We start from the raw sequence: 21,846 nt of genomic DNA, 5'->3' as shown, positions 1-21,846 counted from the left end.
AAATCATATCGAGCAAAAGTTTCGTTAGATAATTGAATGTGAATTAACGATTGCAAAAAAACAGTAAACAGAACGTAAAAACCGAGTCTTTAGATTTATTTATTATAAATTATATAGAAGCAGAAGATATATTTGAGGCAAAATCGATATAAAGAAGTAATATAAAATGATATAGATAACATATATTGGTAAAAGGTAACGAACGACTAGGATTATAAAAGAGTTATACAGATATTTGAGAATTATACACGAGTAGAGTAAAATTCTAAAATTTTGAGTCTGGAAAAGTAAATGATAGCGAAGCGCACTTTAAAGAAAGTCGAACATTACTGAAACGAATAAGAGCTGTCAATATGTCTCACACCCCGAGCGAGAGAATTTATCATAAGAGAGCGATAAATATCTTATTAGACACTGATGAAGATTTATCCATAGACACCTTTCTTTAAGGAAGTTTTTCTTCGCCATTCACTCATATTACATTAGAATTCAACAACTTGCCACTGGTATGTTTACAGCAGATTTACGTTATGTTATTTGAATGGTTTAGAGTGATAATACTTGGGTGTTATTCAATTAACTATACCACTATGTCAGCTGAGATAATGAAGTACTCTCGAGCATTCGGCTTCCACTCGGAGCATTTCAGTGCATTCGCAGCAAAATAATCCAACGCAGTAATAGACAAGACTTCGAATAAAAAAAAACTTTAATGCATTATACATTATACATAGCGACTATGTTCATGCAGTTGGTAGTGATACTAGTATAGATTTAGTCACACAAAACATATGAAAAAATATACCGTAACTAAGTCCTGTCGTGACCAAGATGTCGTCCTATACAGAAGTTTATTGAGAGAACCTGTTGAAATCAAAGAGTATGATAATTTATTAGATCGAAGCATGTGAAAATTGCATTAATTCCCGTCTAAACACCCATCAACTAATCCAAAAAAAAAAAAAAAACAGGCGACATTAATGTCAGCTTATATAGATAATATTTTATTAATAGAGTCCTATATTCTATACATTATCATAGATTAAATCTTATAGAAAAGTCCACCCGAAGGGAAGAATTAAAACCATAGATTTTTATTTCGATCGGTCGCTTTTAGAAAGTTGAACAGTCAGTTACTGTTCGCAGGTAACGGAAACACTAACATAAACACCCATACACACACATATACTTTTTCGAAGTAGACAATGCCATTCTCTATTAACACTATTCCGGGCATAGCATTCCTCCAGAATCATATTCCTAACCTTGAATTGTATGCATATAAAAATGGTATGATAGAAATAAACACTAACGTTCGTTCTCCCTTAGGAAATGGGTAGGATTTGTTTTGAAACAGTGAGTATCACAGCGAATCTCGGGGGGATTTTTCCTTGTGATGACACTTTGTTTCAATGCTGACCACGCCCAATGCAGATCACCTGAGGAGGGGACTTTGGCAATGTTAGTTCGCCACTCACTACTTACTAGTTGGTTTTGGTGGGACGGGAACTAATTTGAATCCATCAAAGCTAGTGGTGTGAACTGATTACGTAACGGTCTCTGGGTAGCTGGCCACCGAGAGACAATCTATCTGAAACCTAATAATTTCGGTTAGTTGTACAAATTTTACTAACTAAAAACAAAACGTTTTTTTATCGAAATGAAAGATTATGTCCTTACGTACTCTGAAGCGAAAAAAGAAAATTGATCACAGGGCCGCCAACGCATGACATGTTGATAAATATGTGAAACCTGATAAAATTTCATGCATCCCAAAGCCTAAAACAAAATAGGTGTTTAATTTATTTCAAAAATTATCTATATAAAATCAACTCCCGATATCTCGATGTTGGGGAGACCAGCGAGAAAATGAGTTACCCAATACCCAGAGTACTAAATTGATCGTGCAGAAGATCTGAAGTAGGGCACAGAGCATGATACTAACTAGTGTAACAGCGTCTTCACATTTCCCGATAGAAGAACAAGGAGCAAATGTTGCAACTGCTTTTCAATAGAGTAAAATTTCTGGAAAATTCTAGAGTGCAGGTGACAGTCTCTGAATTGACTCCAAATATTAAATGAGTTCTAGAGATTCAGCAGTTTCCGATCCGTCGTTTTCGAAGCCTGCGTCCTCTTGAAAAAATAGTAGGAGGGTGATATCCAAGACACGACCGCATAGTTGACGTAGGACTACAATAATTTTATATTTTTATATTGAAGCTATGTTTGATTTGAGCTCGTTTTTTGTTTGTAGTTTGCTTGATTTATTTTAACCAATTGAAGCTCAACATCTTAGGGGAGCTGCGTAGCCGCAAGGTTGCAGAGTCCGCTTTGTCAAGCGGGTGGTCGTGGGTTCGAATCTTAGTAGAATCAGGCCATTCGATGTCAAAAAGGACTTCAAGTATGAGTTCATTCTCAGGCTCCCCACCACTTACCCTTCCTTAACGCTGAATTCTATAATACCTTTGCGTGACTTCCTCTTAACAAAAAATAAGTCCCTCTTATCAATAAAACTGGCCAGAAGGACGCACGACGAAATTTCTCCAGAGAATTATAATTGGCGATATTTGGCAGGAGGAAGGAGGCTCGGTATAGAAGAACAGTAAGCGTGTAAAACGAGGGGAAGTACATTACACACAAGCACTGATCAAAAATAATAATAAGCATGCCACTTCTCAATAGCGGTATTGCTAAAAAGAGAAGTGCGGAATACAGCAGACACCCGGGCATATCTCACAATAGATCAACGATTCTGGTCGCAGTGAGGAAGTCCATACAGGAAAAAAAGCTCAACATCTTCCAAAAGGAAAGTATTTTGATTCGGGTGGTAATATCAAGTATCTAGGTCGTCGGCCCCAATTCATCAAGCGACACTTCAAACGACTTGGAACTAAAACTAGTTCATTGGTGGCCATTTCTACTGTTAAGGTCGTCTTTGACCACTTAAAAAGTTAAAAGAGTCATGAAAAAGAACCGTTCATTTTTGGCATGGCTCGATTTTGGCAACAGAAAATATTCTGGCGTGTTGCCAAAATCGAACGGGGTCTGTATTTTGATTATTTCTTTGCAGCACTCTATCTTAGAAGAAAAAAAAATCTCTTTAACATTCACAATGGTCAAGAAACCAAATTTAGGGGGAAATTTGGGTCTAGAGCTCTACAGCAATGTTTTCAAGAAAAACTTTTTTTTACAAAGTTACTTAAAATTATTGGTGCTATAAAACAAGGTTTTCTATCTACAAAAATAAAAAAGTTAGATACTTGATAGCATCGAAAATTTTGGTCACCCTAAAATATTGCTATAGAGCTCTAGACCCAAATTTCCCCCTAAATTTGGTTTCTGGACCAGTGATGAATACCTTTCATTCTAATACAGCGAATTTTTTTTAATACGTGAAAAGGCAACATTCTATTGAATATTTATTTGTGTACGATTTAGTAGATTTTAAACTTCCTTCTATATCTATTTGTCTTTTTGAAGTTGGCTCACTCACCGATCACAAAGCGGCAAAGATGTCACATAAATTTTTTCCTGCAGTTACGAGCTCGTGGAAAAAATATCGATAACGAAGTACAGTTTTAGTAGAAAATGAATATTCATAGAAAATTTGAAATTGATATATAGCCCTTCTAAAGGCCAGAAAAGGCCGAAATAAAAAATTAATAAATTAAGATCAGGATCAGCGAAAACCCCTTCTGAAGGCCAGAAAAAGCCAATACTGAAAATAATCCCAAGTGAGCTGAGAATGGCCGAAAAACCTCTAAATGCCAGAAAAGATCGAAATAAAAAACTATCTCCAGTTAAGCTCATAATGGCCGAAGACCCTTTTTAAGGCCAAGAAGGGAAATTGATCCCGAATTGAGCTCAGAATGGCCGAAAACCCCTTCCAACGGCCAGAAAAGGCAGAAATAGGCAATGATGCCAAATTAAGCTCAGAACGACCGAAACCCTCTTTTGAAGGTCAGAAATGACCGGATTAGAAAATAATCCAAAAATATGGTCAGAGTGGCCGAAAAGAATCATCTTCAATCAAGCTTAGAATCGCGGAAAAAACCTTCTAAAGGATAGAAAAGGCCGAATTAAAAAATGATCCCAAAATATGCTCGGAATGGTCGGAAACCCTTCTAAAGGTCAGAAAAGACAGAATTTGAAAATTATCTTAAATTAAGCTCAGATTGGCTGAAAAGCCCTTCTAAAGGCTAGAAAAGGCCGAAATAGAAAATAACCCCAATGTAAGCTCAGAATCGTCGAAAAGCCCTTCTAAAGGCAAGAGAAAGCTAGAATAGAAAATGATCCCAAATTAAGCTCAGAATGACCGAAAAGCCCTTCTAAAGGCTAGAAAAAGTCAAAATATAAAATGATCCGCTATTAGGCTCAGAAAACCGAGAAGCCCCTAAACGTCAGAAAAGGCCAAAAAAGAAAATTATCTCCATTTTGGCTCAGAACCGCCCGAAAAAGCAAAATAGAAAACGATCCCAAATTGAGCTCAGAATGGTCGAAAAATCGCCGAAAGCCTTCTTGAAGGCATGAAAAAAGCCAGCGTGGAAAATGATGATTCGGCTCAGAATGGCCGAATGATGAACATACTTCACTACCAAAGTTCATTTTGGAACGTATGTTTCGGGCAATGTTCAATTGTCCAAATTGTCTAGAATTTCTCTCTCTAAGACAGAAGTGCAAGTTAGTCTTTTTACCCTAGAAAGGGGTTTCAGTTATCGTACAAGCGACGACAGCATTATAAAAAACAAGCTCAAGGTGATCTAGATTAAAATTTCTGTAAACTGCAATGCGCTTGAAATTATGACAACTTCGGTTCTACTTTTTCGATTCCGATAATAATTGCGTTAAAAAAAAAAATTCCTAAAAGTATTTATTTTAAATAGAGATAGAACCACTTTTCTAGCTCCTTGTTTTTACAAACTCAAAAGTATGAACACCGTTTTGTGGATTTTGAACCTCTTATTGTAAATGGCGCTCAAAAGTTACTATTCTCGTTTGTTTTTATGAGTAATCAACATAGCCATATGACAATCTACATATTAATAAGGTTGCGATTAGCGAAAGTTCCGCTAACATGGGTTGAGCGTTGAGCTATTATCGAGCTTGAATTTCCAGTTAGCAGAAGCGATTAGCGTCGCTGAATTTTCAGTTAGCGGTGCCCACCACTGATGCTACTACATACTTGTTTCATCATCGCTGATAATGTCACTCGGTTCATATTCGTCTAAGATTCGTCCTTCAAATCCTCCGTCTGCACTGTGTCTCCACTGCCACTTTCCTAATAAAGCTTCTCGAAAGATAGCTTTTGACGTTTAGCAAATCTGTTCAGTCAACCCGAAATTCCCTTAAAATTTAAGACTACGAGTTCTCGAGCAAATGCATGGGGTTTTTCCTTGAAGTTACACAGCAGACAAAGATTACGGTTTCTAGCTTCGCCTACGAACACCTCCATGCATCGCTCCTGCTTAGGATCTTATTTTCTGTACTTTTCTTCTCAACAGGTTCCTGGTATTTTTGCGATTTCGGAAACATGCCGTCCTGCTCCACGCGCCTTAATAATCTTTAGGTGTTGATCAATAGTTAAAACTTCAAGCTTCCGTTTATTCTCGTTTAACTCCATGTTCTGTTGAACAATGAAAACTGAATGTGATACTTCGAAATATCGGTAGAAAAATTAGAGCAAAAGCTTGCTATGTTTCTTCGAGATAAAGGAGATTCGCTGATATGGACCGAACGGTCTGCGCCTGTACCTGGGTGCATGAAAATTTATTCTATTTAAGTAAATTACTCATCGAACAAAAGGGCGTCACATTCACTTATTATTAAAAAAAGAACACATAAATACGACTCTGCAGAACCTTGGTGAAATATTTTTCTTGACGTCCGATCACTTTGAGATGAAAATCACTTTTTATTATAACTGGCCGTCTGTCGGTACGGTATTTACCGAATAAGTAGTTGAGTCATTTGGCCAAAAACTACAGAAATTTACAATAATGACTCTCTTTCATTAAAATTATAATTTTTTCATAAAGTTATAGTAAAATACAATCAACATGGGAAGAACCAGTACAAAACAAAACGAGGCTGAATAAATGCTTTTACATACTACATTCATTATATTTGAACCTGAAGCGTTGTAGTATTTCCTTAATACCGCTATATTTGTAAAATTTATTACCTCATTCATTTATTATCAGGACTACTATGTGTATGTCCCACCATCCGAATTAGGGTTTTTTTTCGGCCAACATTCTGTTTGGATGAAAGTTGTGTGACTGGATTCCACACTCTTTCAACCGATGCGCGATATGAAAGCAGAAGAAGAATGTTCATTACAATGCGTGGAAACCGTGGAAACGGAGAAGGCAATCAATTTTAAATATCGATGTTGGAGTCTTCATGAAAAATTCAAACCCTGCACCAATACGATGAACTTTAACTTCCGGAAATTTCAAATCACAACACTGCCAATATCATAGAGTTAAGATGGTCAAATGTGTTATACATTGCATGTTGCTCGAAGTATACGTTATCATGGTGACTCACTGAACTACAATTAATTTTAGTTTTAGTTTAGTTACACTTGAAAATGATCACTCATATGTACGTTTTTTTTTTGTTTTTTTTTTCCAGAATCCACCATCTTCGCCGACCCCTTCTCCCTTTTTGTGTCGCCAAAGAAATTCCAGAGCTGGAAACGATGTAGAACTGGGTAGGTTATACTATAGTACAAAATACGTACCAGCTAAGAAACTACATCATCTTTTTCCTTCTCATTTCTATCATAGGATCACTACTAGATCAAGCGAATCCCACTGCGACGTCGGCCGATATGGACGGCGGTGGTCAATCAAAAATGACGGTCTGACAGCTGACGACGGGCAGTAGTAGTAGCAGTAGCAAAATGCCGGACGTTTCCCTGCAGCATCCGATCAGTACTTCTTCCTCTTTCTTACACTATTCTACCCATCAGCTTCCGCTGTCATCGTCGTCCTTTCAGAAGAATTCTAACAAACGTGGTGGTAGTATACGTGTGTGTAAGCAACCACTTTCCCCACTTGCAGGCTGTGATGGTCGTCGTATAATATTTAATCCTAGCTGTAATAACCTTACCGATGGCGACTGTGCTCAACAGGGTTCGATTGGTCCAAGTGGTCGCATCTCTAGCGGTAGCAACGCGACGAGTCTAGGTGATAAGTTAGGTAAACCGTCGTCGAGCAGTATCGGTCAGCGGACTTCCTCGCTGACGTCGTCCCTAGCGTCTATACGTTCACTGACGGCTGCCGCCAACGGCGACGGTCGCTTCGTAACCAAACCGCGACACTATGGACTGCAGGTTGCCTCCAGCAGTTTGCTGGAGAACTACGTAAACGGTTCGGAATCACCGCTGCGGAATCTCTACTGCCAGTGTAAGCACCATGCAGTCGCAGAGTGAACGCTGATGTGATCCGAAGTTAGACATTTTGAGCGCGACGTTAAATAGATACTACTTTTTGCGATGAGAGAGGACTAACTGTATATGTATAGATGTAGCTAGTACAATAGATTTATTTTTGGTTGACTATGTTTTACGGTGCAATCAAGACTAGTTTGTTAGTAGATGCTAATGAAGATTTTATTACATAATACCCGGGGTATTTTGTGTCGTATAAAATTGAACTTTATCTCCCGATTTGGGAATTGAATCGTTCGTGGTGCTTTTTGTTTAATTCAAGAAAAAGGGGGGTTTCTACGATTATCATCATTTGTACAAACTGAACATCGTTGTCTATATCTTTTGCTCGAATCACATACAAAATTACGGAAGCCGTTCATTAAGATTGCAAGCTTCCGTTGGAATCACTCTAGTAACGTGCATATTCTGCAAAACAAAAATGCAACCGAACAAGGTAACGTTAAAATTGTCAACATCATACAGTAACACATTCGACACAGAATATATATTTAATCCTTCGCTGCAGTTGAAACTGATTGGAAAACGCCAATAGCCTTGGCTTGGTTGAAACTGGTACAGTTATAGAACAACTTTTTTGATACACATCTTTAAGTTTCCTATTGATTGACAACAGATAAAGACTTTACACCAATGAATCTAGCCGGAGTGAAGTCGGAAAGACAGTAACAGTAACAGAATGTATAGAACAAATGTTAAAACGCATACTTATGAAAAGCTAAAAATAGATTGGATACCTTGAAGTAGCTACTTATCTACCTTTAACATGTAACGGTGTATAAAGCAAACCCAAAAAAAGATGTAAGTCTGTCGAAAGTACCGGTTTGTGTGTTGTTTTGCCACAGCTCAGTCGAGTATAACAATTTTAACAAAAAAAGAAACACGAAAAACGCAAAATATATGATAGATTTGTTCTCCTATGTGTCCTTCGATTTTGAAAACCAAACAACAAGCTTAGAAGATTAGGCAACGTTGTTCGAATAGATTTACTACATAAAACAAAACAGTTATTCCAATGCGAATAACCAAACAACCAACAAATAAATTAATATTTTGCTCAAATACGAACTGTTTAAACTTAGCTAACGGTAATTCTTACCGAACTATAAGATAATAAACAATCATTCGCATTTGTACCGGTTTTTAGAGGACAGAGAGAAAGAGAGATGTACTATAATACAATGCAAACCAAAAACGCTACATCATATAGTAAAAATATAGTTAAATCAATGTTGAAGCAACGGAGGTTGTACATGCTTCGACTAGTAATTTTACTGTGCTGCTATTAAATGCGAATCAGCAAACCAACATTGAACCACACAATTACTACACACATTAACACGCTCTCACACAAAAATGTGCATTTTAAAAAGCAGGAGGTACTATTTGTATTTGTACTGGGATACCAAATTTGACGTTTGTGACGTTTTTCGATGTTTGGAAATCAAACTCATTTCGTTTTTTGGAAGTGCTGCACGATTGGGTATGGAGATTAGGTATATGATGCCAATTTAAATGAACAGTACTAAATTGCGCTAGCATGTAGTCGAGTATCATAGGAATGAGGAAACCCTTGTTTTTTTTTAATGATATTTGAGAATTAAGCTGAATAGGCAATCAATAAAAGTATATATAAAACAGAAAAGAACTTGGTGGAAACTATCCGAATCATCATGTAGATTATCTCCCGCAAGATGAGGATTTGTTTGGTACAACTATAAATTTTATTCACTTTTACTTCAAAGCTACAGTTGAATTTAGTTCAATCTTCACTATTCAGAAATCTGATAAACGATAATTAATGACTAGACTTTATTGTACATAATAAAACAAGATTCAACTGCCACTAGAATCGTTTACAATCGCCTCATCCCAGGGTCCGTGGATATTGTTCTTGTGCCGTTGCAACCGAACGAAGAGCAACGGACAGAACAGATTTATAAACACCAGCACGCAGCTGTAGGTCCAGAAGAGTGTCACCGAAATTTGCAGCAGAAAGTGGCAGCACGTGGCGATCGCTGCCAAAACCAGCGGAAGGTTAAATATTTTTTCCACTAGTATTGGCCCGAGGGCAAAGTAAACTGCGGCCACCTCGAGCAGTACGAAGGCGTGAAACGAGGAGGAAAGACGGGAAGCAAGACAGATTGCTCCGAAAATTGCGGCATTCAGCGATATGGCATTCGAAACAATCGCAGCAGATATCCCGTAATCGAAGAAGATTAGATGTAGGATAAGTACAACGAAGGTCATCGAGAAGATGGTATCCGTACTGACACTATCAGTGAGAGTATGCAGCAAAGGTGAAAATATATATCCAAACACCAGCACTGCTGCAGCCGTTTTGAGGTCCTCAATAATTTGTGCAAACCGAAGGTTGCGTACAGAGTATACCAGGTAACCAATGATAGTCGCACATACGGCTTTAACCAGAATATTTTGCGGGCTTACACCGTCTGTGTACAGGTAGTGGAACACAACTAGAAATGTTGTGACGATGGATATCTGTAAACTCAAATGAGCAGCACCCACGAATGCCTCCAGAAAAGTGTATGTCTGAAGGTTTTGGTTTGTTTTCAGGTCCTGTAAAAAACTGGGATCGGTGTAATTATCTTCATAGTCGGAGTTTTCATAAAGGTTCTTCCGCCAGGGTTTGCGTCTAGTATGTTCCATTTTTTTATTCGTAGTGCTCTGAAATTTAAGAACAAATAATAAAATTGTAACAATTTAAGGTTTATCCGGAAAAACTAACAGCTGGGAGAGCAACAAGACCGGCCGTGTTTTGATTTTTTGTTTGACAGTTTCGAATATAAGGGCATCTCCAGCAGTGCCCCAAATCGTTGCTTTGTTATTCGCGACTACGATCGAAGCTCAAAAAGATTTTAAAAGCTGCTCACACTCATGTAAACTCTCGTATAGATTGTTAGAGTATGCGTGTTGACAAAAGCAAAAATATCTCTTTCCTTTACTCTCTTACGCGAAAAACCAAACAAATATCAGCAGCTTCGTAGTCGCGAATATTTTATTGAAACAAACTTAAGGGCATCTACAGCGGAGGTCCGAATTGGGTCCTAAAGCTATCCAGCTTTTTACGCGCCATAATGACGGACGCTATAATGCAAAGATCGTAATAAATTACCCACCCTTTTGAAAACTCCATACTTACGTCAGTTTTAAGTCTTCTTATATTTTATCCAGGCCGTAGACGCGCCTATTCTTTTGCACTGGGTTGTATGTGACTTTTTTTGGCTTCATTTCCATTGTGAACCCACCGTGGTTCCATGAAGTTGCTTGTTATTTTTCGGTCATAAAAAGATGGCGTCTTTTCATAGGCCTGATTTTATCAAAAGAAAAATATATCTGGCAACATTTGTGTTGCAAATTTTTCAGAAATCGCAGATCTGACGTAAGCAGAGAGGTTCGCATTTTACGAAAACGCATTATAGCGACTGCCATTATGGTGCGCATAAAGATGGCTATCATTTAAAAAAGTCGCGTTTTCTGAGCAAAACGTGATTTTTAAAAAATATTTATCGTTTTCCTTCGATTTTCAAATGAAGAATAAAAAACTGCTCGATAGGTCTTAGTTGACGTTTCGCCCACGTACGGTATATGAGAAAACTGTCATTTAAGGCATTTCGAGCAGTTCATCTCAAAAAGCCGCGTTTTCTGAGTGAAACATGATTTTTAAAAAATGTTTATCGTTTTCCTTCGATTTTTAAATGAAGAATAAAAAACTGCTCGAAAGATCTTAGATGACGTTTCGCCCATGTACGGTATAAGAGAGAACTGTCATTTAAGGCATTTCGAGCAGATTTTTATTTTTCATTTAAAAATCGAAGGAAAACGATAAACATTTTTTCAAAATCACTTTTTGCTCAAAAAATTGCACTCTTCCAGCTGATATATAAAAATCAGAAAACCGTTCAAAACTTTAGGACCCCATTGGGTTGTTTAGCTATCAGTTTTTTATATCATCTGAAAGATCTGCATTTTCTAAGTAAAACGTGATTTAAAAAAAAATCTATCGTTGAATAGCTAAACAACCCAATTAATTGACTGACATATGGTAAAAACTTGGATAGATGAACCGTGCCATTGGAAACCTTAAATTCGGTAGCTGAGATTACATTGACGTCGGCTTCCGTTGGAACGCAACCTTGGCCGTTTAAAAAAGGGTAAAAAATTTATGACCAACCTACATTACTGAACCATATTAAGAACAAACCAAGGAATCGTAGTATGGCCCAATTTCACGCACGTCCACTGTTTTATTTCCATGATGGTCAAATATAAGGAAAGCATCAGCTATACGCTTTTCTAATTCGTTTTCTGGGTTTATTTCTAGGATAAAAATATTCATTTCATTTTCCTTTCATTTTTGGGTGCAGAAAGGGGCCGCAGGGCCAAGTCTCCAGTGCTTAAACACTTTCCATGCTGTACCAGAGGAGAGATTCAGATTTGGCATCGCAGCATAGTAACCCGTATGCCGTTTAGTAAGACAAGGTTGAATATAGGGGATAGTCGAAGGGAACAGTGATAGTACAGCTCTCGTTCGCTAATTGCACGCGATTTAGTTGCACTGCGTTTTAATTGCACGTCCGTTAGTTGCAGAAAAGTGCAATTAAAAAGCAGTTTTGCGTCAAACTACACGTGGTTTTTGAAGTTAATGTCTCTCTGTCAAGTTTTGCAAGGGAATTTTAATGCGCGAAATATTTAATCAACTGAAAATAAATTCAATATTTTTAATTTTGTTATTTTAGATTCCGGTTGTATGTACTAAATAACAATTATACATAATCACATTGCACGTTTGCCCAATTTGTTTTAAAATTATAATCGATCTAATTGATTTCAATTTGATCACTTGTGTCGAATCCTCACTGAAATGTCGCATTAAGCTGTCCACACACTGAACAGCTTCTGAAAACGTGGGATTCTCTGAAATACAGTAATGTTCGTTACACTCCAACTAAGTTGCAATGTATGAAAAAATCTGACTGAAAATCTGTTCGAAATTGGTTCGTAAACGGATACACGAAAACCAAACATTAGCGCACCCCCCAAAAATTTTTGATAGTTTTGAGTTCATGCAATTAAAAAGCCCATCCGCTAGTTGCACTGCAACTTTCGTGCAATTAGCGAACGAGTGCTGTAGTTGCAGAAAGGTGCATCAAAAGAAAAATAAGAATAGATGTATCTGTGGTGTATGTTTATAAATTTCGTCCATTTGTAATATATGTTAGCTATAATATTTGTCACGTAAGCCGGTCTGTGTCCAGGGCCTCTCAAGGCAGCCCCTCCCAACCGCACATATATTTAAATATTTTTATTCATTAATACTGTTGTCAGATGAAACATTTGATAAACAGTAATAACAATAATTAACTCATTTGTTTTTTAACATACCTGTTGTGCTTCAATCTTTTACTTACCCTGTTTTATGTTTATTCCCTTTAATCCTTTTTTCATTGACCTTTGTTTGATTGTAATCCTGTTACCACTAGCAAACCAATGGTAGCATCAAAGTAACCGCGTCTGCGGTGACAAGTGGGCAGATGTGAAAAATCTATTTCATTCCTGAATTACCTTCCAATCTAACAAGTTCATATTTAATAAAGCTCCTAGAAATAGTTTGTTAGTCTTTTCAATTGTCCTGAATGTAATTCGGATGTAACAATTTGGCGACGAGAATATAAGAACCCAACCTATACCTCCTTGGAACCTGCAAGATCGAAATAATGTCATCTGGCGAAGACGAAACTTCAAGCGGTGCTGAAAATCAAGGCATTCTTAAGCTTATTCTCAAGCAGAACAAACAGAAGGCGGAACAAAATGCTCGTCTCATGGCCATGATGGAACGTTTCAACAATCAAGAAGCACCGGCCCGGCCATCGAGCAGCCCCGAATTCATCATCGAATCGTTGGCGTCCAATATCGGTGAGTTTTGTTACGACCCCGAGAATGGCAATGTGTTCGACCGATGGTTCCAGAAATATAAAGACCTTTTCATCAAGGATGGTTCAAAGCTGGACGATGCAGCTAAGGTCCGTCTCCTACTACGAAGCCTCAGTGTGACCGTGCACGATAAGTACGTAAATTTCGTTTTGCCGACGCATCCCCGGGATTTTTCTTTCGAGGATACCGTGAAAAAATTGAAGCAGCTGTTTGGAATGAGGACTACCTTGTTCAGCAAACGGTACCAGTGCTTCCAAATCTCAAAACGCACTGAGGAGGACTACGTAACGTATGCAGCGGCAGTGAACAAGCGATGTGAGGATTTCGAGTTGAACCGTATCACAGCCGATCAATTCAAGTCTCTCATCTTCATCTGTGGGCTGCGTTCACCTAAAGTAGCTGACGTTCGAACCAGACTACTAGCCAAGCTAGAATCCGAAGGAGAAGGTGAATGCAAATTGGAAACACTCATCAACGAATGTCAACGTGTTCAGAATTTAAAACATGACACCGCCTTGGTAGAACAGAAATCATCGATAAATGCATCAGTCTGTGCAATCAAACAGAAAAAGCAAGTCTCGAATCCAACTGTTCCACAGTCAAAGGATAACAAGCTGTCAAGCGGTCCGAAGACACCATGCTGGCAGTGCGGTGGCATGCACTACGTTCGTGAATGTCCTTTTGCGAATCATACATGTAAATCCTGCAACAAAATAGGGCACAAGGAAGGTTACTGCAACTGCAACTCTGTGAAGCCCAACGTTGGAGGAACCAAAAATAAAAAGAAGAAGTCCACAGTGAACGGCGTTTTTGCAGTAAATCAGGTGAGCAGTGACCGCAGGAAGTTTCTGAATGTCATAATCGGCGGAGTAAAGATTCGGCTGCAGTTCGACACAGCATCCGACATAACCGTCATTTCAAGACAGACATGGGAAAACCTCGGATCACCGAAGCTGCAACCGATCAGGCAAAAACGGCGTCTGGCAAACCCTTGCATCTCATTGGAGAACTAGGCTGCCCCATCACTCTGGGAAAAATCATCAAAAATGGCACCTGCTATGTAACCACACATCCAAATCTCAATTTGTTCGGTCTCGACTGGATTGAACTTTTCGAGCTGTGGTCACATCCTCTTTCGGCGATCTGCAATCATGTACGTTCCATCTCCATTCAACCTCCGATTGAACAGTACAAGGCGGCGTTTCCGAACGTATTCAAGGAAACGCTCGGACTTTGCAAGAAAACGAGAGTCAAGCTGTTTCTTAAACAAGATGCACGCCCCGTGTTCAAGCCGAAGCGTCCAGTTCCATTCACATCTGTAGTGAAAGTTGATGCCGAGATCGATCGTCTGGAGCGACTAGGAATTATCACACCGGTGAATTTTTCTCAGTGGGCCGCTCCAATCGTTACTGTGAAAAAGCCAAACGGAAAAGTACGCATCTGCGCCGACTACTCCACTGGACTGAACGCTGCTCTGGAGCCAAACAATTACCCGTTACCGGTTCCGGATGATATTTTCACCAAGCTCAACGGTTGCAAGTTTTTCAGCATCATCGACTTGTCGGATGCGTACCTTCAAGTTGAAGTAGATGACGAGTCGAAGCAGCTGTTAACAATCAACACTCATCGAGGACTTTACCGATTCAACAGATTGGCACCAGGTGTAAAGTCTGCCCCTGGAGCTTTCCAACAGCTGATGAACGGCATGATAGCTGACCTCGATGGCGTTGAATCATTCCTGGATGATATTTTTGTATACAGCAGAACTGAGTTGGAGCATCATCGACGTCTTACGGCACCTTTCAAGAGACTAGAAGAGTACGGGTTCCATCTTCGGGAAGAGAAATGCAGCATTCTTCAACGGCAAATCAAATATCTGGGGCACATCGTCGACGCCAATGGCTTGCGCCCAGATCCAGCAAAAGTTGAAGCAATTTCCAAGATGCCTGCACCAACCGATGTCACCAGCCTTCGTTCTTTTCTGGGCGCTGTAAACTTTTACTCAAAGTTTGTTCGGCAAATGCATCAGCTTCGACATCCATTAGATGCACTCTTAAAGAAGGACGTCCGTTTCCATTGGTCCTCAACATGTCAACTGTCGTTTGAAAAAATCAAGCAAATGCTACAATCAGACTTGCTGCTCACGCACTATGACCCAAATCTGGATATCATCATCGCGGCAGACGCATCAAAGACTGGTATTGGTGCAGTCGCATTACATCGGTTTCCTGATGGTTCCATGAAAGCAATCGCACATGCATCTCGTTCGTTGACTCAAGCTGAAGTTGGATATAGCCAAGTGGAAAAGGAAGGTTTGGCGCTGGTGTTTGGAGTCACAAAGTTCCACCGCATGATCCTCGGCCGGAAATTCACGCTGCAAGCCGACAACCAACCCTTGATGCGAATCTTTGGTTCGAAAAAGGGTATTCCGCCGCATACAGCAAACCGCTTGCAACGGTGGGCGCTAACTCTCCTGTGCTACGACTTCGAAATCGAATACATCTCCACCACCCAGTTTGGTTATGCGGATGTACTATCACACTTGATCGACAGTCATACGAAATCGGATGAAGATTTCATCATCGCTACTATCCAGTTAGAGGAAGACGTCGAAGTTTCACTGAATGAAGCTGTCAGTTCGTTACCAGTCACATTCAACATGATTCAAAAGCTACACTGAAGTGCCCGGTCCTACAGCTAGTGATTCAGTACAACCAGAAAGGTTGGCCTTCCTCCGCAAGCAGCATCGAAGACGATTCAGTACGTCAATTCTATCCTTACCGTGAATCTGTTGCTGTTGTGAAAGGCTATTTAATGATGTCGGATCGGTTAGTAATTCCGTCTAACTTTCGCCAACGAATTCTGAAGCAACTCCATCGAGGTCATCCCGGAATCGAGAGGATGAAAGCTATCGCTCGCGGTTATGTTTTCTGGCCAAAAATCGACCACGCCATCGAAAATTTTGTCAAGAAATGCAACAACTGTGCCACCCACTCGAAGACACTAACAAAGGTTCCACTGCAATCATGGCCGCAACCAACCATGGGAACGAATTCATATTGATTTCGCTGGGCCGTTTTTCGACCAATATTTCTTGGTAGTTGTCGATGCGCATTCAAAATGGCCGGAAGTAAAGATCGTACAATCTCCAACCACACCAGCAGTTACTGAATTCCTGGATGAACTGTTTTCACGATTTGGAGATCCAGAAACTGTAGTATCAGACAACGGTTCGCAGTTTACCTCGGATCACTTTGCAGCATTCTGCAAGGAGCATGAAATCCAGCATTTACGAACAGCGCCGTATCACCCACAATCGAACGGCCAAGCAGAAAGATTCGTCGATACGCTGAAACGTTCGCTGATGAAAATTAATGAGGGGGAGATGATTGCCAAGACGCTACAAGGATTCCTTCAGACGTACCGTTCAACACCAAGCCGTACACTACAAGGAAAATCGCCAACAGAACTGATGCTGGGTCGGAAGATGCGGACAATCCTCAGCCTACTTAAACCCACACAACGTCAGCCAGCCACCGTGAACCAGAAACAGAATAAGCAATTCAACAGAAAACATGGCACAGTTTCCCGTTCGTTTCAAACTGGAGACAAAGTCTATGCCAAGGTACACTGCCAATAAGTGGATCTGGTCAGCAGGAGAAGTTATCGAAGCTATTGGTAACGTCAACTACAACGTGTTGCTGGAAGTTCAGCATAAAAGGCGTAAGCTTATTCGATCGCATGCAAACCAGCTCAAGCACCGTGAAGCAGATGGCAATCCGCCCGATTCAACTAGTGAACTGGACATTCTAGTTGACATGTTTGGACTCCATCCTGTACCAACATCAACCATACATGAGACGACAGCACCACCACCTGTTCTTCCGGACGTTCAAAAAGATCCAGTTGAGGCACCAGTCGAAACCCCAATACTACAAGACATCTCGGAGTTACCAGCTGGACATGAAAATGAACCAGATGATTGTCATGAACAACAAGTAGAAGCAGAAAACCCAGAACAACCAGTAACACCTGTTCTCCCAACATCGGAATGCAGTTCTGAAATCCAAAACCGCCCACAACGCTTAATTAGAATGCCTTCAAGGTTTGAACCGTACCTGGTGTTCTGGAAATAAGAGGAGAGAGATGTTACCACTAGCAAACCAATGGTAGCATCAAAGTAACCGCGTCTGCGGTGACAAGTGGGCAGATGTGAAAAATCTATTTCATTCCTGAATTACCTTCCAATCTAACAAGTTCATATTTAATAAAGCTCCTAGAAATAGTTTGTTAGTCTTTTCAATTATCCTGAATGTAATTCGTATGTAACAAATCCTCAGGGTAATTGCTTGATCCTTCGTTCTAATTCTTGATTTTTCTCGCATTTGAAAAAAAAAGAAAAGAAATTGGATTAATAAATTGATTGGAACAATGAAAATTGATGTAAATAAGTCCGAATTCCGACCGCGCATATATCTAACTACTGGTTGAGCGTTGGCTTTAAGAAAGTTGGTAACGCAATCTTTTGATTACTTTGCCAAATTCCTTCACTGAGCCCTCTCGGCACCTCAGTAGAAAGCACGTCTTAGTTGTCACAATAGTCAATTAAAACAGCTTAATCCGTAAAAGACTATTTCAATCAATCTGACCGTTCATCGAAGTGTTAAATGACTCAAACATTCCACCCAATCATTGTCATTTTTTTTATTACAACCGAAAAACCCATCAAAGTCTTTTCCAAGAACGTTTGAGGTGTTTTGCGACTAGCATCTGGCCTTATTAGACTGGATATATCTTGTATAATACATAAACGAAAAGAGTATGATAGTTCGCGAATTTAAACCAGATATTACTAATTGCAATCCCGTCAAGCCCCTCAACCTAGGAGAGGGTATTTCTAGGATAAAAATATTAATTAGTTACTTAATGTACGTACATGATTTCTATTTGACGAATTGCGAATGAAACTGAGCTAATTTAATTGACATTGTCAAAAGATTTAGTTTTTTAGCACTTTGCTTTTAATTGTTAGAGTACAAAATAATTTGCTTAAAAGTTTAAAATACACTACCTGGATAATTTAGATCTACCATTTTCTTAGTAAATATCAACTGCGTTTTGAATTTCTAACGATGAATAAATGGCAGTTCTTGATAAGTCAGTTTCGATCGTTGGCATGGTTACGATGTTTCGATATGGTTCAACACGATGTAAGCATGTCGTTCTGTAGAGTGTCTAGGGGTCAAATTTTTTGTGCATCCTAATGACGGACGCTATAACAGTATGTTAATGATATGCAAACCCTCCATCGTTATGGTGCGTAGAATGTTTTTTTTTATATTTTATCTTTTAATGAAGGGTCATTGCTTTAATGAATATAGGTACATACGAAACTAAACACAGAAAAATAATCAACCTTATTGTTACTTTCGAAAGGACTAATTCGAACGTGTTATGTAATCTCTTTTTTATTTGTTCATCGCATGCTACAGCAGGTTAACAACAACATAACAAACATATTAGAACAGTTTTATAAATGTAGCATCCATACAGTGAGAGCAGATGTATTCGTCCATGATTTTTACACCCGCGCATTCGACATGTACAGTTCCGCCACCACAAACTTTGCAACCAACCAACTGTAGTCTCTTTGTTGATACTCTTGGTACGGTGCATTTTTTAGCTGTGCATTTATTCTTGTGGATATCTTTGTATGCATCTTTTTCAAGCTCCCAAGTAGCATCCCTCATCGGAACAAATATGCCATGGGATTGTGCATGTTCTACAAACTCTTTACGCTCGTAACAGTTTGGGCATTTGAAGTAATATCCTGACTCGAAAGCAGCTCTTTGTATGCATTTTCTGTGATACCAAGTATATTCAACAGTTGGGTCCTTATCGGGTTCCTCCGGTGGACAGATTGAAAAGAAATTCGAAACAGGTTTATACGGTGGCATAAAATCCCAACAAATCCAACATTGCGTTTCACTTCCGTGAGGTTTCTCTGCAAAAATGGGCTGATGCTCATGGCAAAATGATAGATGTTCTCCTATAAATTGTGTCAAACAGCCGTTTTTGTATCCACATATATAATGAAACCAGCGTTGACATTTGCTTTCAGCGCATTTTATAGAGGCTGATAGACCATTGCAATAACTGCAAATTTTATCGCGATACTTTGGAAATGAATCCATAATATCTTTAACCAAAAATCCTAAAATGCCAGATTTGTCGCGTCCTTGTTGAACGATTAATGTTCCTGATAGCAAACAGAAGTAATGGCATCGAAGCAACGTTTTGGTTTGACGCTTCTCAATGAAATCGCCGTATTTTAAGGCATTTTTCTCTGTCAGTAGACATATATCACAAGCATAATCAGTGTCTGCACTCAACACGGTTAATTTGAATCGACGATCCTCGCCAACAATAAGTCCTTCAGTGTATACAACAGTCTCGTTACAAACAGTATCATCCCTTTGTTCTGAAAAATACAATATACTGCATCTTTCTCTTACACGATGATTCTAAGCATTTACCTGAATCATATATGAATTTTTCTATTTCAATTTCAATAGCACTGGAATTGGACCTTTCAGCGATCATTGGAGGGTTTAAGTTTGTATTATAAAACTGACGTATCTCTGACATCTTGGCACAGATGATTTGGTTGATTTCTTCCAACCCCGAATATTTTTTGTTAGGAACATAGTGAACATCCGGAAATAAACCATGAATACGTGCCACATCCGTTGTACCAACCAATTTGTCAATTTCCGATGGGATGTTTTCTATGATACTGTCAGTAGTTATCAACACCCGTTCGATGAGGGCAAACATCTTATAATAAGGATTGGAATATTTATATCCCTTTAGTAGTTCAATTAGGTGAATATTGAAAAATTCTCCTTTTCGAGAGGATGTGTAAAATTTTCTCAATTCCTCAGACTTTGGTAGACATTCGGCACAAAACAGCAATTCACCGTTCTGTAAAATAGACGTATTATTAACTTACGAGATACCGCCAAAACAATTATGTTTACCCAGGTTGAAAGTAGTCTGTTCAGTTTCTCATTTGGTGGCAAATGAAAAAGAAAAGGTGAGAAAAGGCTACAACTTCGACAAGCTATAAATCGAAATCTATCAAAACCAATGAAAAAATAATCCTCATTTTCTAAATGTTCTTCACTGAGATCCATTATTTGTTTTAATGACTAGATAAACACTAGATAAACACACAAAACACTAATAATTCAAAGTTGAGACTCAACGGTGAGATCAAGGAGATCAACTAACGCTAACCAGAGCTGCCAGATTTTATTTTGGAAAATCTGCATGCACGCGTAAAAATATCTGTATTTTTCTGTATTTTGTTCGTGTGCCTACAAGTGCTCTGGTTTGGGGTAACTGGACTTGGCATCCAACCTTAAACTTCGTCTGGAACCGTAAAAAGGTTGGGTAAAATTCCTGAGAGAAAACTCAGGTCTATAACCGTGTTTTTTTTTGCTAGAGAGAAAAATAGAATCCGGTATTTTTGTTCCAAAGCTTCTCCGCTTAGCCAAATGTCGAATGTCCAGAAGAAATCAAACAAAAGGAATTTTCCGCTTAGTAAATGCCAGCAGAAATCGAACAACCACGCTCGACGCCTGGGTTAGAATCCCAACGCCGACATAGGTGTCGATGGTTGTGGGGTGGCGTGATCCACCCACAACCAACCCAACTGGTCTAGGTTTAGTCCTAGCCGACACCGGGAGATTTTCTGAGGCGAAAAATCTCTGGGATCACGCATTCCATCGCATGAGGAAGTAAAGCCGTAAGCGCCGGTCCGTTGAACAACGGGTCGTAAGTTAGGGTCCTGGGTGGAGTCGCCTTCACCAGTGGCGGAACCCGATCGACGGAAAATAAGCAAGAATAAAAAAAATCGATTGCTAAAATTTTGTACAAATCTGTATTAATAATCAAAATTCTGTATGAATTCTGTATTCTGTATTATTTCTGTATCGTGGTAAAAAAATCTGTATCATACAGACAAATCTGTATACTTGGCAGCCCTGACGCTAACAATGGTATGAATGGGCGATACTTGTATCGATACTTAGCTCGAATGTATCGGTTATTTCTGCACGCTCATTTTTGTTACTCTAAATAAACTGAGTAAGATATCACCACATACATAAGACATACGTAACACTGGCGTTTTTTTTCTGGTACACGATGCCCCATAGTACTCCGTACCTCGTCCTGTCCAACTGCTCGACAAATAATGAACAAAATGAATTTTCTTTTCTCGGTTTTATCGAGCCTCGAAGAAAGTCCCATAAGGAATTGTCATAAAGTTATTCACAAAAGTAATGCAGCATTTTTCGAGTAGGAACGAGACAAATGCAAGGCTGCGCAGGTACACTGCCTTCAAAAACAACTCAAACAGTGATTTTATT

General features: G+C 39.2%; 4 protein-coding genes across 5 annotated transcripts in view; 2 read left to right on the top strand and 2 right to left on the bottom strand.

The window, feature by feature from the left end:
• LOC129720294 (proton-coupled zinc antiporter SLC30A1) overlaps positions 1-9,111 on the top strand; it is a 45,925-nt gene extending 36,814 nt beyond the window's left edge. For both annotated transcript variants that reach the window (XM_055671758.1, XM_055671757.1), the window contains exons 9-10: positions 6,637-6,715; positions 6,792-9,111. In XM_055671758.1, coding sequence (XP_055527733.1) covers positions 6,637-6,715; positions 6,792-6,871 — 159 coding nt within the window. In that variant the 3' untranslated portion in view covers positions 6,872-9,111. The remainder of the gene's footprint in view (positions 1-6,636; positions 6,716-6,791) is intronic.
• LOC129720295 (phosphatidylinositol N-acetylglucosaminyltransferase subunit C) lies at positions 9,104-10,273 on the bottom strand. Its single transcript, XM_055671759.1, has 2 exons — positions 10,206-10,273; positions 9,104-10,144 (listed from the first exon to the last, which is right to left on the bottom strand). Exon 2 carries the CDS (start codon positions 10,124-10,126, stop codon positions 9,293-9,295), a length of 834 nt encoding a protein of 277 aa, XP_055527734.1. The 5' UTR covers positions 10,127-10,144; positions 10,206-10,273; the 3' UTR covers positions 9,104-9,292.
• Positions 10,274-13,194: 2,921 nt separating this feature from the next.
• Positions 13,195-17,547, top strand: LOC129719541 (uncharacterized protein K02A2.6-like). Its single transcript, XM_055670935.1, has 5 exons — positions 13,195-14,235; positions 14,334-16,043; positions 16,109-16,239; positions 16,424-16,935; positions 16,982-17,547. The coding sequence occupies exons 1-5, from the start codon at positions 13,195-13,197 to the stop codon at positions 17,545-17,547; spliced, it is 3,960 nt and encodes a 1,319-aa protein (XP_055526910.1).
• Positions 17,548-18,861: 1,314 nt separating this feature from the next.
• Positions 18,862-20,700, bottom strand: LOC129722513 (PHD finger protein 7-like). Its single transcript, XM_055675979.1, has 3 exons — positions 20,452-20,700; positions 19,948-20,395; positions 18,862-19,892 (listed from the first exon to the last, which is right to left on the bottom strand). Exons 1-3 carry the CDS (start codon positions 20,605-20,607, stop codon positions 18,931-18,933), a joined length of 1,566 nt encoding a protein of 521 aa, XP_055531954.1. The 5' UTR covers positions 20,608-20,700; the 3' UTR covers positions 18,862-18,930.
• Between the last annotated feature and the right edge of the window lie 1,146 nt (positions 20,701-21,846).

This window comes from Wyeomyia smithii, chromosome 2, assembly GCF_029784165.1.
Source record: "Wyeomyia smithii strain HCP4-BCI-WySm-NY-G18 chromosome 2, ASM2978416v1, whole genome shotgun sequence".
NCBI classification, from domain to species: Eukaryota; Metazoa; Arthropoda; class Insecta; order Diptera; family Culicidae; genus Wyeomyia; species Wyeomyia smithii.
The sequence above is the reverse complement of the archived record's forward strand: the minus strand, read 5'-3'. Positions and strand labels throughout refer to the sequence as shown.